Source organism: Kryptolebias marmoratus, linkage group LG2 (assembly GCF_001649575.2).
Source record: "Kryptolebias marmoratus isolate JLee-2015 linkage group LG2, ASM164957v2, whole genome shotgun sequence".
Classification (NCBI taxonomy): domain Eukaryota; kingdom Metazoa; phylum Chordata; class Actinopteri; order Cyprinodontiformes; family Rivulidae; genus Kryptolebias; species Kryptolebias marmoratus.
The window spans coordinates 11,817,275-11,832,098 of NC_051431.1; the positions used below are offsets into that span (position 1 = coordinate 11,817,275).

Genomic DNA, 14,824 nt, shown 5'->3' on the forward strand with positions numbered 1-14,824 from the left:
TTTCGTCATTACATGCATTTATTTGAGAGAAACAAATTTCGCCATACACATCTTTGTGATTACCAGCACATTTCAATTAAGTTAACAAATCATTATTAAAAATGTCTAAAAATTAAAGCATTACAAACAGAAGGGGCGAACTATTGATCTGGATGGGGAAGAGCGGCGGCGGTGGTGGTGGTGGTGGTTGGGAGGGGTGGGGTTGTGTGAATGCTGCTTTATTTGAAAAATTAAGGCAGATCCTTTCACACACACACAATGTTGATATTAAAGACTCATTTTTACTGACTTGATCTGGAAAACTGACTGATCTCCTTCAAGTTTGAAGACAAAACAAACAAACAAAAAAACCTGTCATCAGCGCCCCCTTGTGGACACCAGTTCACCTAGCGTTGCTTCAAAACAGCAACGACAGGTCTGCAGCTTCCTTTTTACTCGATTTCATAACTGCATCCCAGTAGTAAAGCATTCCAATAAATCTACCCGTCCTCCCCTTATAGATTACCCCAACTCAAAAATGAAAACTAATCTAAATAATTTCTCTAATCTGAATATGAAATCTACAACGAGAAGCGGGGGGGGGTCGGCTTTAAAAGCAACCCCCCCGACAAAATGAACGGATAAAACAAAGCGGTGGAAACGTGAAGACAACAACAACAACAACAACAAAAAGCCTCCAAAAGCTGCGAAATAAATAAAGAAGCAGAGGAATGAAGGGAAAATATGCAACGGCGAGACGGCAACATGGATGAGGGGTGGAAGACGAGGGAAAATGAGGATGAATCAAAAGCAAAACCTTTATCTTACTGTCAGAAATTTCTATAAAGTCGATATTTATTTTTATTTTCCAGTGGGGGGTGAGGAGAAGAAATGATAGATTTTAACTTCTAAACAGTAGTTTAGTTATTACGGAGGGATCTGGGGCGGGGGTGGGGGGGATCCGGCCTCTCTAGATCTGAGCCATCAGGGGGAGGACGCCGATTTCTGAGGAGCCAAACTGAGCAGAGGACAAGAAAAAACAAACAGGAAGTGAGTCACTTTGGCAGAGGTCCCTTAGAGCTTCGTTTTAGGGGGAGGGGGAGTGGACACTTGGAGGTTGTGGGGGGTCACACACTATGTTTACATTTAGACAGATGGACTTTCTTGGATATAAAAGCCTTTAACAGCGACGTCCTCCTATCTCAAGTGTTTAAAGCCAGCAGGTCTTCTCAGCAGGGGGGGTGGGGGGTCCACCGCTGATACTTTGTCCTCTGAGTGAACCCCGTGTTCCTTATCATCAGCGTCGTGTCTCCGTGAGCTGTGAAAAACTGATTGCATGTAGAGTTTGTCCAACAATTGACAAGAGAGCTGAGAAAAATGTCTTTGGTTAGGGTTTTGTCCTCCGTCTTTTTGTTTTCTCAAACTGACAAAATGTAGTGACGACACGGGTGATGTAGTGTGGATGAAGAGGACTCCTTATTTGACCCCAGCCCAGCTCCAGAGGATGGTTTGTGTCCTTTTTTTTAAATTTTCGTGTCTGGAGCGATGACTGCGACACTAACTCATCCGTTCTTTAAGGAAACATTAAGTTGGTGGTCAAGTTGAAACAAACAAACGAACAAACAAAAAAAGACAAAAACATTGTAGGGGCAACCGGTCACGTTGCAGAGACCGACAAACCATCTGAGTGCTGTTTTCACCTGTCCTCACAGACCCTGGGGAAGAATAAGAACAGAGATAAATCAGTGCTGAACAGTTCTGATGAATTAAATTTGTTTTCTTCTGAGGCAAATAGAGACACTCAGTTTCACTTTTGAGAGGAAAGCAGCTCAATCATCGCTAACTGTGCAGGAACCAGTTAGAAAAGGAAGTTTGTAAAGCAGAACAAGTCATAAAAGAATATAATCATCGTCCTTTCCTGCAGATGTTAGGAGTTTACATTAAATCTGTGTCTAAACTGGAGATGAATGTTTGTTAAAATATTTTCAGCTGTAACAAAACGTCGTTTTACCCCAGAGAGGCATCTGATTGATTGTTCCGTTGTCGCTGGCATGGATGTCTAATTTGATATACAAGCTTGTAACCACCTTTAAATTGTTTTACATTTTGCCTCAAAGGAGCCAAACTATCTTGTAATATTTTAAAATGGTCTCGATCAACAGATCTTCAGGCTTTCTGATGGTCTGTCAAAGTTTGTCTTTGGACTCCAGCAGCTCTTTCTGTTCAGTTCGTGCTCTTGAGGAAGTCGTGGATGACAAGATAAGAGTCCGTATATTTATATATAAATATATTTTTATAAATCTATCTGCAGCAGACAAATAGTCACTCAAAGTCATGTCTTTAAGAAACAGTGAAAAAAAAATCCAGCAAAAGACCTGACAGGACCTGAGAGATGCATCATCCTCCAGTCGATCATCGCTTCATGTCAGGTTTTCAGCCAATGGCTCTTTGGGAATCAGCTTGTTGGTGCTAAAACGTGTTAGTTTTGGTATTTCCCACTGATTCAAGTAAAGAAGTGGGAATGTGTTCCTTCCTGTTGTTGGTTACGTGTACGAATAATTGTTTCATCCTTTGAGTTTAGGAGCCACTTCCTGCCTGAATGAGTCATTCGTCAGAGTTACGCAAGTTAAGAAACAAACAAAAACATTTATCTGAAAATGGTCTAGTGGAAGTGAAAAGGCAGCTAAAGTCCAAAGGAAAACTGTGAAACATCTGCAGAACTATCAAGAAAGATCAAGAAAACTTTTAAATGTTACCAGAAAGTCTGGCTCCTTGGAAGTAAAATATATTCAAAAATAAAAGGACGACTCAAGACTTTTGGACAGTACTGGTTCTCCTTTAAATTATTATATTAATAAAATAATCCACAACTTGATTTTTTTATGTTTGTTGACCAGTTGGATAAAATTAAGAATTAAGAGTTGAATTATATTTCAAATGTGGTTTATAATAATTTTTAATTTCAAACTAAAACGATCGTCAATAAGTCTCTAATTGGAAAAAAAATCTGTGTTTTAAATACATTATTATTCTAGTTCTGTTTCAGGTGAACACGTACAGATATTTGTGTCAGCAGCTCACGGTGCGTCTCTCCCAGTGTCCATGCTGGCCTCTAGGAGCAGCTCCTCCAGTTCCTGTCCGCAGCCGGCACTCACTGCACGAACGACACACACGTTAACACTCAGACCTTCCTGCTGTAAGCCCAGTCAGAGCTGCAGAGACTCACCGTGCTCCATCACGCAGCTGCCGGGCTTTGGGCTGTCGCTGTCGAGAAGATGGAGGGAGAACTCGGGTTTCAGACCGTTGGGCAGAGCCGAGCCGACCACCTCGCCCTCCAGAGCGTCAGCAAAACACTCGTCTCCCGAGCTCTCGTCAGCAGAGTCTGGATTTCCTTCGAGCTCGGCTTCGGGCTCCTGCTGATCTGTGTGCTCTGAGGGAACCGGTTCGGCCTCAGACTGCTGCTTTGGACTCGCTTCCTCTTGGTTTGGCTCCTCTTTCTGTGTTGAACTGAGTGTTTCGTTTTCTGTGACACTGACTGGTACCTCCTGCTGAGGGAGCACCGAGCCCATCTGCTTTGGTGAAAGCTGCTCCTCTGAAGTTTGGTCAATCTGAAGCCGTTCTACTTCAGCTGTGAGCGTTGATAAACTCTCCGGGGGAATGTCCTGCCTATCATCAGGTACACTAAGCTCTGTTTTCTCTCCTTGCTCGTTTCCTTCTAGACAAGCGGGCTCAGGCTGGGGGGTTTTAGAGTTCTCACCCGCCTCCTCTGACGGCAGCGGTGCTTCAGCCTGCACCGAGGAGGAGTTTGAAGGCAAAGCTGGTGTTTGTGGATCTGTCACAGCAGCTGAATCTAAAGTTCTGGTCGCCGCCTCCTCGGAGGGCTGACAGGACGACTGTGGCTCGACTCTGTGAGGACCTGCAGGGTTCATTTCAGACTCTAATCGTGATGCGGGATTCTCATCTGTCGTTTTACTGTCTGCTGGCGGAGCAGGTGAGCTGAGCTGTGTTTGTGTAGGTGTTTGAGATGTGGGTGGGGGCCGCGTCTGCTGAGTCATGAGTGCGTTTGAGTCTACAGGCCTTAGTGCGGCCTCTTTATTCAGGCTGGGAGCTGCAGGAGCACTTTTCTGAGGCTGCTGCTTCTGCTCGGGGGGGCATTCTACTCGCGTTACCATAAAAATCTTATGCCCCCTTCCTGGGCTCGAGACGGAAATGCAGCGTCCGGGGGAAGGGGGGGTCCCAGGAGGAACCGTGGCTTCTGTGACTGTTATCCCAGATATGACACTCGGACCTCCAGAGGGCGAGGCAGAGGGGGGTGAGGGAGTTCGCGAGGCACTGAGGGGGGCCACTGTAGGGGTCTGAGGAGGCGTCTGATGTGAGAGAGTGGAAGACTTTGGAGTGGAAGAAGTTACCACCTCTTCTTCATCCTCTTCGTCAGTGTCGGAGTCAGACTCCAGAGCTGTTTGGGAAACGTTCGTCTCGGAGCTCGCTTTTGACTGGCTGTTGATTTGCGATTTGTTTTCTGCCGCTTCCTCCTCCCCCTCTTCTTGTTTTTCATCTCCTTCCCTCCTTTGGTCGGACTCCGGCTCCTCCTCCTCCTCTTCTTCCTTCGTCCCGTCCTCTGTGGCGATTTCAGCCATGGAGGTTGACAGCCTCATCTTCTGCTCGGTTTCCTCCTTCTCCTTGGCAAGAATAAAGTTTCTCTTGCAGCCGTTCTGGATCTCAGTCAGCAGGGCGCGCTGCGTCTCAATGAAGCTCTTCACCTGAAAGATGAAAAAAATGTGTCTCAAATGTTCACCAAACTATTTAAACTCTTATTATTTTTCCTTTTTTGGTCTGGTTTTAGAAATATTTCCTTTAAATAGCTAGAAGTACACAAAACAAACCTCTATAAAACCCCCCAAATAATGTAATTACTTTCTTTAAAGTCACACGATTAAACGATTTGGGAAAGCCCAGACGATAAAGTCATGGATTTGTAAGCTTTTAATATGTTAGTTGACAGCATTTGAGTTAAGTGGAGGCACACCTGTTGATGCATTTTAAGGCACCCCACAGACACTCTGCTTCTTTGTGTGACAACGTGGGAAAAGAAAAACAAATCAGCCAAGATATCAGGAAGAGAACTGTCGACCTCCACAACTCTGGGAATTATTTCCAGATGCCTGAAGATGCCACGTTCATCTGTTCAAATATAAACACCACGGGAGCGTCCTGCCTTCATAATGACGCTCCTGACATGAAGATGTTTTTGGTGTGAAATGTGTGTATCAACCCCAAACAAAACAAAAGACCTCGTGAAGACTGGCAGTGAAACAAGTCCTGTACCAACATGAGCCGAAAGGCCACTCAGCGAGGAAGAAGTCTGTACTCCGAAACCACCATATAAAAACTTAGTTTGCACACAAAGACCTTAATTTATGGAGACATGTCCAGTGATCTGATGAAGCTAAAAATAAAAACATGAGACTTCAAAAAAAAAAAATCTCTCTCAATATTTAAGGCATTTAGCAAAAACAGGATCGGTTTAGTCGGATTTAATGTAAGTGAAGAAAGAAATAGTCACTTTTTTTAATACGATGTATATAAAGATCTGGTTTATCTACAGTTTTAGTTTCTAATTTATCTTCTTCACATTGTACCCATCTGTTCCAAACTTAGACAAAAAAAACAACCTTCAGATGGAAAAACTTCTTACTTTACAGAGACAGAGGAATTTCTTCAAGCAGCTAGAAACGAAACATTTTAAATAACAGTTTTATAAACTAGTATGAAGGAAAAAAAGTGGGGGATAAACATTAATTACAAATTTGGTAATAAATAGACTTTCTGGAGCCAAATATGTGAAGCTTGAGTAAAAAGAAAGGACATCCCCTGCAGCTGCACGAGTCGCTGATATTATAAATCTGAGCAATTTATTTCTTTATGACTTTGTTGATTATGTTCACTGTTGACTTTTTTATTCCTCTGGATTTTGCAAGACGATACCAAGAAATCTTGTGATACACAGAACAGTAAACGTGTTAATAAAATGTTTTATCAATTACAAATTAAGTCTTTATAACAGTAACCAAGATAAAATGATTACTGTGCAGAATTTTGTTTTATAGTTCTGCTTATTTTTTTAAAGATCTATAAAAGCATGACGCTTACAGCTTCCTTCTTGGGCTCTCGGTCGAGGTCAAGACGCAGCAGGGAGTTGTTGACCTTTAAAGCGAGCGACAGGGCCATCAGCCCGCCGGTTTTGATCTCATTCTCTCGGAGGTCCAGACGCAGCAGCCTGGGGCTCTCGGCGATGAATTCAGCCACGGCGACAGCTCCTGCGGCACAAAATGAGGTCAGCAGAGCCCACCTCAGACACAGAAGCTGCAGCAGACGCTCACACCAAACAGAGAATAACTCCCCACCTTCGCAGGTCAGCTTGGTGGATGCCAGCCCCAACCGGAGCAGAGAGCGGTTGGCAATCAGACCTTCTTTCAGCTTCAGGACTCCTTCGTTTCCGACCGAGTTGTGGCCGAGGTTTAGAGTCTCCAGACTTTGGGTGCAGGGCTGAGACACACAAAGTTCAAATTTATTTTCATCTTAATACATCAAGGCCATAAAAACTGCATCGTTTAATACGTATTAAAGTTCTAGCAGCTGACGTTCTTAAAAACAAACTAGAAGAAGGATTGATAATGTAGTTAATAACTGAGATTATTGTAAAAAATACCCAACTTAACTGCTTGATTTACATAATTTTCCATTATTTACTGCTGAGATTATTAATGTATCAGCAGCTCTTTCAGGTAAAAAATTTAATTTTTTCATTTGAGTTTATTTTATTGAATTTCTTTCATGTTTGCACAACTAAGACTCAACAACCTGATTTCAGACATGCACAACTTTTCACACCCTGACAGCAGCTAAATGTGTCGGTTCTGCCACAGATATCTGCCTCGGTTTAACCTGTTAAATTATCTGCATCACTTTTTACACGTGTGAACAGCTGCAGTCACACAGACAGGCAGACTCAGAACGGGTGGGTTCATTTGGCCTCTGATTGTTTGCTAAAGAGCGAGAACTTCTGTCAAAATCCTGACATCTCGTGTTCGGTCTGCAACACGTAACAGCGTAAAATGTCAGCTGTGTTGATGACGACCTTACATGGAAAATATCCACTCATATTAAATGCCACAACACTCATTATGAAGCAATTACTTTAAACTTTACACAGACAAACTGGAGTAGTTTCCCAAACAAAATACAAACGTGAGTCATACATCGGACAGTTAATACAAAATTATCTTCTTTAAAGGAAGTGAAATGCAACTTTGATGAATAAATCAAGAAATACTATAGTTCTCAATGCTACTCCACTAAAACACCAGAGTGCTGAACTGCCACCTAATTGGTAATATTTCAGCAAAGCTTAGATTTAAAATATGAGAAACAGAGAAATACAAAACAGGTGACTTCTAATGTAATCAAGTTCACTGATTTAATGAAAACAAATCTAGGTTTTTCTCTAAATAACCTTTTAATGAGTGCTTGCACACTTTAATGGCACTTGATGTGTGTGTGTGTGTGTAACATACCAGTGCAGCTGCGAGGTAGCCCATTCCATTGTGCGTGAGCTGGTTGTTCCATAGCACCAAAGTGACGAGGCCTTTCCTCTGTTCTTTCAGTCCTTCACACAGGTATGCCAAACCTGAGGGAACAAATGTAAACGTGTGTTACTGATCAATAAATAAATCCTGTACCCGTTCATGACTTTTACTGAGAACATCCCAACAGGGATCAAACGACTCCATCCGAATATAACAGAAATAATGCACATCCAACAATGTGACTGTTGAGCTTTGCCGCGTACCGGAGTCGAGGATGTGATTATTGCGCACGTCCAGGATCTGAATGTTGTAGTTGAACTTGAGCAAGTTGCCGAGCTGAGCAGAGTCCTGGAGACCGTTGAGCTTGTTGTCAGCCAGGTACAACTCCCGCAGGTTCATGTTCATCTTCAGGGCCGTAGCTGAACGCAGAAAAAAACAAAATTCAAAAAAATAGAAACGAACTGACGGATAAATATCTGTAATATTTCAGAGAAAAGAATGAAAAGCCTCGATGAAGGTTGAAGACATAAAGAGGCTCTCAGGACTTGTCTGTCGTACCCAATAACATGAGCGGTCTGCCGGACAGACCGGCGTTCTCCAGGTGGAGGACTGCCAGGCTGCCGCTGATCCTGAGCGCTCGCGCTACAAACGGAGCAGAGTGGTCCAGAAGAGGAGTGTTACGGGCTTCGAGGTACTGGAGAGAGCTGGTCTGAGGGTGGAAACACAAACAGAGGTAAAAACATAAGTACAGCTGCACAAATGAATCCTTTTGACAGTGAAAATAAATTTAATGTGGTTACCAATCTAACATTTGCACCTTTGCGTCCTCAACAGCTTAGTTTTGAGAGCTTTAATTTGTTCATTCAGATCTATTTATTCTGCTGAAATGAACTTTAACTTTATATTGGCAAGCTGTGACACAAACAGTGGAATAAAATCCTGGTGTGGTGGCTTCAGGCAATTATTATTCATCTGACATTTAATGCGTGGAGAAAGAGGGACAGTCTTCTGGTACAAACACTGATCAAATAACAAACAAGCTGCAAACACAGTCATGATTTCACCAGGACTCAATATTTTGTATAAAGTTCATTAGAAAGCTGACCCAAGTTGTTCTTTTCCTCTTTAGATATTTTTTTTTCATCTTCATATATATTTTTAAGCTGCATTCTTCTCTGTATTTTTTATTTGCAGATGCTTGTTATCTAAAATAATAATAATGATGTTTTACACTCCTGATCGCTCTTCATGTGATGACATATTTGTGACCTGTTTGTTTTGTGCTTTACATATGCCTGTATATATATATAATTAAAATATTTTAATAATTTTAACATGCATACTGAGCCTTTTACAACTCAAACATATACCATAAATACAAATGTTTCCAGTAATGTGGTTTCCAGATCTATTTTTCTGCAGATTGTTGCCAGCCAGTGTTTAATGACCTCTCACCTTCCTCATCATGTGAGCGGCGGCCTGCCATCCTCGTGTGCCGATGTGCTTGTTGAAGGAGATGTTGAGATGCGTGGCCGATTCGTAGTACTCTATCATGTCAAAAAGAGCCGACGCACCCTGAAAAAGCACATGAAAACAGAACAAAGGTCTGTGATATCAGGAAAAAAATTCTATTAAAATCTAAAACGACGAAACCGACGGTTGGTCAACCTTTAAGGAGATGCTAATAGAAATGGTTAGGAGCAGCTTGTTGCCAGGGCAACAATCCCTCAGGATAGGTGAGAAAAGCCTAAAGTGTCTCTGTGAAGGCTACACGGGAGGAAGTTTGTGTTTTATGACAGTTTAGCTTCGGAGGAAAAGAACTGAACTGGATTCAAAACAGTGAACCTGTCAGAATCAGTTCTCTTCAAACAGGTTTTTACTCCTTCAAAGTCGACCTGCGACACTGTTAAACTAAAGTACCAACAACACAATGCAGAAGTAGTTCATCACTTAAATTTTAGAACCAGAATGGGTAAGTAAGTAAGTCAAAATTTATTTGTATAGCACATTTCAGCAGCAAGGCATTTAAAGTGCTTTACATCATAAAAACATCAGTAGAACCATTACAATCATCTAAAATAAAAAAATTAAAAAATCATAAAAACCATCGAGCAGATACACTTGATAATCATAAGGAGATGGTCAATATGTATTAAGATATTTTGTTCAGAGCAGCTTTTCACCTGAATCTGTTTGCGGACTACTAATCAAAGGCAGCTCTAAACAGGTGAGTTTTCAACCTTGATTTAAAGGAATTTAGTGTTTCGGCTGTTTTGCAGTTTTCCGGGATTTTGTTCCAGATTGATGGTGCATAGAACCTGAAAGCTGCTTCTCCATGTTTGGTTCTGGTTCTGGGGATACAAAGTAGACCAGAACCAGAAGACCTGAGTGTTCTGGAGGGTTGATGCCACAATAGAAAGTCTTTAATGTATTGTGGTGCTAGACCGTTCAGTGATTTATAAACTAATAGAAGTATTTTAAAGTCTATTCTCTGCACTACAGGGAGCCAGCGTAGGGACTTGATATAGATATAGATATGTGGCAAATTCACTGATATTAGCAGCTTGTTTATATTATACTAAGCCAATGAAACAAATGTTTTTTTCTCCATATTAGCGATAAATAAGTAAATCTAGAGTCTCCAAACATGATGAACAACCAAACACGTTAAGTACAAAATAAATATAAAAGTGAAACTGTTTCTTGTGAACTGTGGGGAAAACATAAACAGCAACAATGAACTATTGAAATAGGAAAAGAAGAGAATATAAACACACAAATAAAGAAAACTTTAAAAGTTTTTAAAAACAAAAAAGAAACGAGGATCGTCTTTGTTTTTAGTTTATTTTTTTAAAGATTACTCTCAAATAAAAGCTATAATGTTTTGTAAATGTATAGTTTGGTCTTTAAAACAGATAAAAACATTTTGGATATTAAAATAATTAAAAATCCTCCTTTTGATTAATAAATACAGTTCTTGATTCATTGTATGTTTAACAAGTAACCAGTGTTTCCACCAGTGGTTTTAGAGAAGTATATAATAATCAGTTATTACAAGTCAAAACAAAGTGGTTTTTAAATCTTCCTTCAAAACGTAACCGTTATCACAGTTCATTAGAAAAGCACGCAACTCCTCGACATCAGGAATGGGTTTAATTTTTGTAGACAGTTGGAGAATAATCCACTAAAACTACTGAAGCTGTTTTATGCCTGCTAACCTTTCCCCTTTCTGTGTGTGTGTGTGTGTGCGTGTGTGTATACACACTGGGAGACATGACTGCACACGTGTGTTTATCTACTGGGCGGGGGAAGATGAGTCACATTTAGTCCTAATAAAAGCTACCCTGTTGATCACGCTCTCCATGTCTGCTTCTCCACATGCTCCTTCGAACGTCTCTCCACAAAACAGTTTCTCTTCTTTCATCCTCCCGCCTCGGTCCTAACGAGGCGCCAACACTGCAGAGACGAGTCCCCGCCAAACAAACCCATCTCTATCCCTCGCACACACGTGCCTCAAAAACAAAATGAACCCATCCTTTCACCAATTCAATGTGCGATTTATCCCCGTTCCTCCAATCTCAGCTCTATCAGCAGCGCTTCTTTCATAATTCCTCCTTTCACAGTCTCATTTCATCGGAGCGCGAGGTGGGACGCTTGTCTCCGGTGACTCAGCTGCTGAGTCATTCTGCAACTTCATGCACATTTCCGGCAAAGTGATTCAAATTGGTTAAAAAAATATAAAATCCAAATGCCATTTGTTTGGATTACGTGTAGGTAGATTTATATAAGTACTGCGATTTAATGTTCTTGTGATTTTATTTATTGGCTCTATCTGTAAACGAAACATATTGTTAGGAAAAATTATCTCTTTTTGTGCTTGATAACAAATATTTAGAGAACAAATTCAGAAAAATAAAACCAAAGCTGTCTCTTTCTTGAGTCCCTTTAGGTTTTAAAACATCTAATTCAGAAGGCTGTTCTGATCTGAATAATAAATTAAAGTCAGGTAAGAGCAGAAAAACTCCCCACCTGTAAATAATTACGTTCACTCAACTTTAAACTTCACTCAAATCTTGCTGCACTCACTGTACAGCAGGAGTAGGAAATTTAAATAGCTTTTAACTTTGATATTACCAGCAAATGGTATGATGTTCATAATGTTACTTCAAAATAAAGGGCTAACACTGCTCTGTCAGTACTTTGCCTTCTGTTCTATATATTACCAATGTATAGTTGATGTTTAAACTTTTTTAATCAGCCAAATAATTAAAAATTATATTTTTTATGTCATAAATAAAATGCACCATTAACAAAGCCAACACAGCAAAAATAAATGGTTATATTAGTTTAGAATGAGCCTTTTAAACCAACTTTTGTTTGCATTAGCCTCTAAAAACTTAAAGAAAACACAGGGCAGGGTTTACAGAGACGATACATGAGAGAAAAACACAAGAGCAACCGATGTATTAACCACCCAGAGGGTTATGTTACTCAGGGTCCAGAGTCTTAAAAATTCAGGGAAGTTTAACATGGTTTGCATTATAAAAAAGCATGGATCATTACCAGATAAATATGAGCAAACGAGATGAGAGAAAGATAAGAACGGTTTTAAATTTTCTGAGAGATAGGCTTGGTTAGCTGTGTGTTTTTAGGATTGTATTTTTAGGATTCTCTCGAGTAGTTTTTGTGTAACAAGCATCTCTGAAAACGCGTCCTGCAGAAGAAAGGAGCGGAGAGTCTCAGTCAGCTGCAAAGAAAACATCTCACAAGACGAACTAAGAGAACTTTAATGTGGATATGAAATCTGTTTTATTTTGACTGAAGCATGCCACAGACATTTCATTAAGACTTGAGGAATTTGTGCAAACGTATTAAAAAAAGACACATTAAGTCTTTTCTATTAGTTCAGGGTCAATTCTTGCAGGGACCTCAAATAATTTGCTGCACTTGTTTATATTTGTAGGCCGGCTGAAATATAATTCCTTCTAACAGAAGACGGCTCCAGCTCCTGCGTGTTGTCTGTTTCAGGTAAAGAACTGCGCAGGAAACCAGTTGGAACAAGCGATTCAATAAAAAGTGGAATTCGTGAACTGACGTGAATGTGATGACGCATTTGTGATGGCTGACACCGCGTGGGGCTGAAAATACAGCATCTCAAAATTCAAGAAATGTGAAGAAACGAGCTCCACAAGACGCTAACCTCGAAACTAACAGGAAGGAACTTATTTAGATGTGGTTTTAAAACATCTTTTAAGAAGGATAACTTTGTAAGCACTGACACAAACTGGTGCGAGCTGTTTTTCAGACCTTTGAACTAAATGTTTGGAATATTTCTTTCAGTACTGAATAAAATGACTTTTGCTGAGATCATTTTATTTCCTTCCTTCTTGCTTTGCCAAATATGTTCACAGGCATTTTCTTCAGCATGCACAAAGTATAAACTAAACAGGACAGACTTATTAGGATATTTTGGGATAAGAATGCAACTTGAATTAATCTTCGGATTTATTACAAAATAAAGACTTCATTAGCGGTTTAAAAATAAAGCAGAGTCTGTTCAAAAATCTTCGAAGCTTCTCGTGTTTCTAACAGTAATTAGCAAGAACTTGACAGGTGTGATGGAAAAACAGCTGCGGTTAAATTGAACACCTGGGTTAAAATATGAATCTAACTGAATCCATCACTGAACCCATCCTCACAGCCTCCATCAGGGTCTGGTTTGCTGCTTCCACTCCCAAAGACAAAGGGGAGACGGTGACGAGTCATCAGCTCTGCTGAGAAGGTGACTGGCTGCAAACTGCCCTCTCTCCGGGATCTTTACACCTCCAGGACCTTGAGGCAGGCCAAAAAGATTGCCGATGACCCCTCCTACCCTTGAAGTAATCTTTTAGAACGACGCCTGTCTAACCGGAAATTAGGGTCCACCAGAACCAGTATCTCAAGTCACAAAAACGTTTTTTCCTCCATCAGCTGCTGGACTAAAACACCCACATTAACTCCCAAAATACGCCTACCTGTAACCAGACTGACTAACTTTGTTTTATACTTTTGCATATTTGTATTTTTACTTTCATACGTCTGCAGATTTTATAGTTTTGCATGTCATTCGTTTCTGTTTGCATGGTTTTTCTAAGTGCCAACTGTGTGCAACACTCAGTTTGTGTGTGTTTGTCATGTTGTGAACCTTTCTGCCACCAAGTCACCTTGCTATGCAAATGTAGCAATAAACCAGGATTAAAATTTTAAGCCATAATTAATGTAATCCTTCCAGTCAAAGAAGCTTGTTCTGTGTATCTTGCTTGTGATACAATATTATCCAACAGATTTGGAGTTGTGACCACATTCTTCACACTACAGCACCATCTATCTGTGCATGTCTACAGCCAAAACATCTCCTACAGTGTTTACACAAGTGGACATCTGGGATAATCACGAGATCATGACAAACACTGCATATCCTGCCAGAGTAGTAACAGTGGAAAAGATGATCACAGCAAGACTGAATGCAGAAGGCCAGAGGACGATAATTATTTAGGTTATCTTACGTCTTCATCCAGGTTGGTCTGCTCCAAGTCAATCACTCTAAACTGGACTCTCTTCAAAATCTCCTCCAGAGACTCGCACGCTTTGTAGTCCAGCTTCTCACCTGAAGACGTGAGCAAACAGAGTTGTTAATTTAACAAAATCTACTTGTTTTACAGCCCTGGTAACACCACAGCTTTTTTTATTATTATATATGAAGAGAAATCTTAGAACTGAAAGATGATGCACAAACTTTATGATGAGTTTAAATACACACACACAACATCATGCATGATTAATATTTCTTTTTTTTGTGCTTACCTTTCAGATCTAAGCATTCATTTCTTTGTGTCAGGTCTTTCAGTTCCTAAAAAACAAAAAGGTAGAGTGTCAGGATGAGTTCACTTTGTGTATTCCCTCACTGAAGCAGACTTTGCTTTTCACATGTTGAATCTTTCATATCACAGGAGAAGCGATTCAATAAATCACTGCAGGAGATACGACACAAATGCTGTCCAAACCAAGATAAACCTTTGATACACAAACATTTTCTTCAGGCAAATCGAGTTGCTGACTGAGCCCAACTGATTGCAACTTTGACAGGACAGTAAATTACATATAAAACTACCTCCTATTTACTGCATGTTGTCATTACAAGTAGGATGACAAACTGGGCCTCTGATTCTGTTAACAAATTGGTGAGGAGTCGATTTTTAATCTAACTCAAGCCAAAAGAA

The 14,824-nt window shown here is 40.4% G+C and overlaps 1 protein-coding gene across 1 annotated transcript in view; it reads right to left on the reverse strand.

The window, feature by feature from the left end:
- ppp1r37 (protein phosphatase 1, regulatory subunit 37) overlaps nt 1-14,824 on the reverse strand; it is a 35,109-nt gene continuing 20,285 nt past the window's right edge. Inside the window, exons 3-13 of the mRNA XM_017424743.3 lie at nt 14,409-14,454; nt 14,111-14,211; nt 9,021-9,140; nt 8,124-8,274; nt 7,829-7,984; nt 7,554-7,666; nt 6,384-6,525; nt 6,130-6,296; nt 3,206-4,739; nt 3,038-3,133; nt 1-1,694 (exon numbers count right to left, since the gene is read on the reverse strand). Of these exons, the coding sequence (XP_017280232.1) occupies nt 3,057-3,133; nt 3,206-4,739; nt 6,130-6,296; nt 6,384-6,525; nt 7,554-7,666; nt 7,829-7,984; nt 8,124-8,274; nt 9,021-9,140; nt 14,111-14,211; nt 14,409-14,454 (2,607 nt within the window). The 3' untranslated portion in view covers nt 1-1,694; nt 3,038-3,056. The remainder of the gene's footprint in view (nt 1,695-3,037; nt 3,134-3,205; nt 4,740-6,129; nt 6,297-6,383; nt 6,526-7,553; nt 7,667-7,828; nt 7,985-8,123; nt 8,275-9,020; nt 9,141-14,110; nt 14,212-14,408; nt 14,455-14,824) is intronic.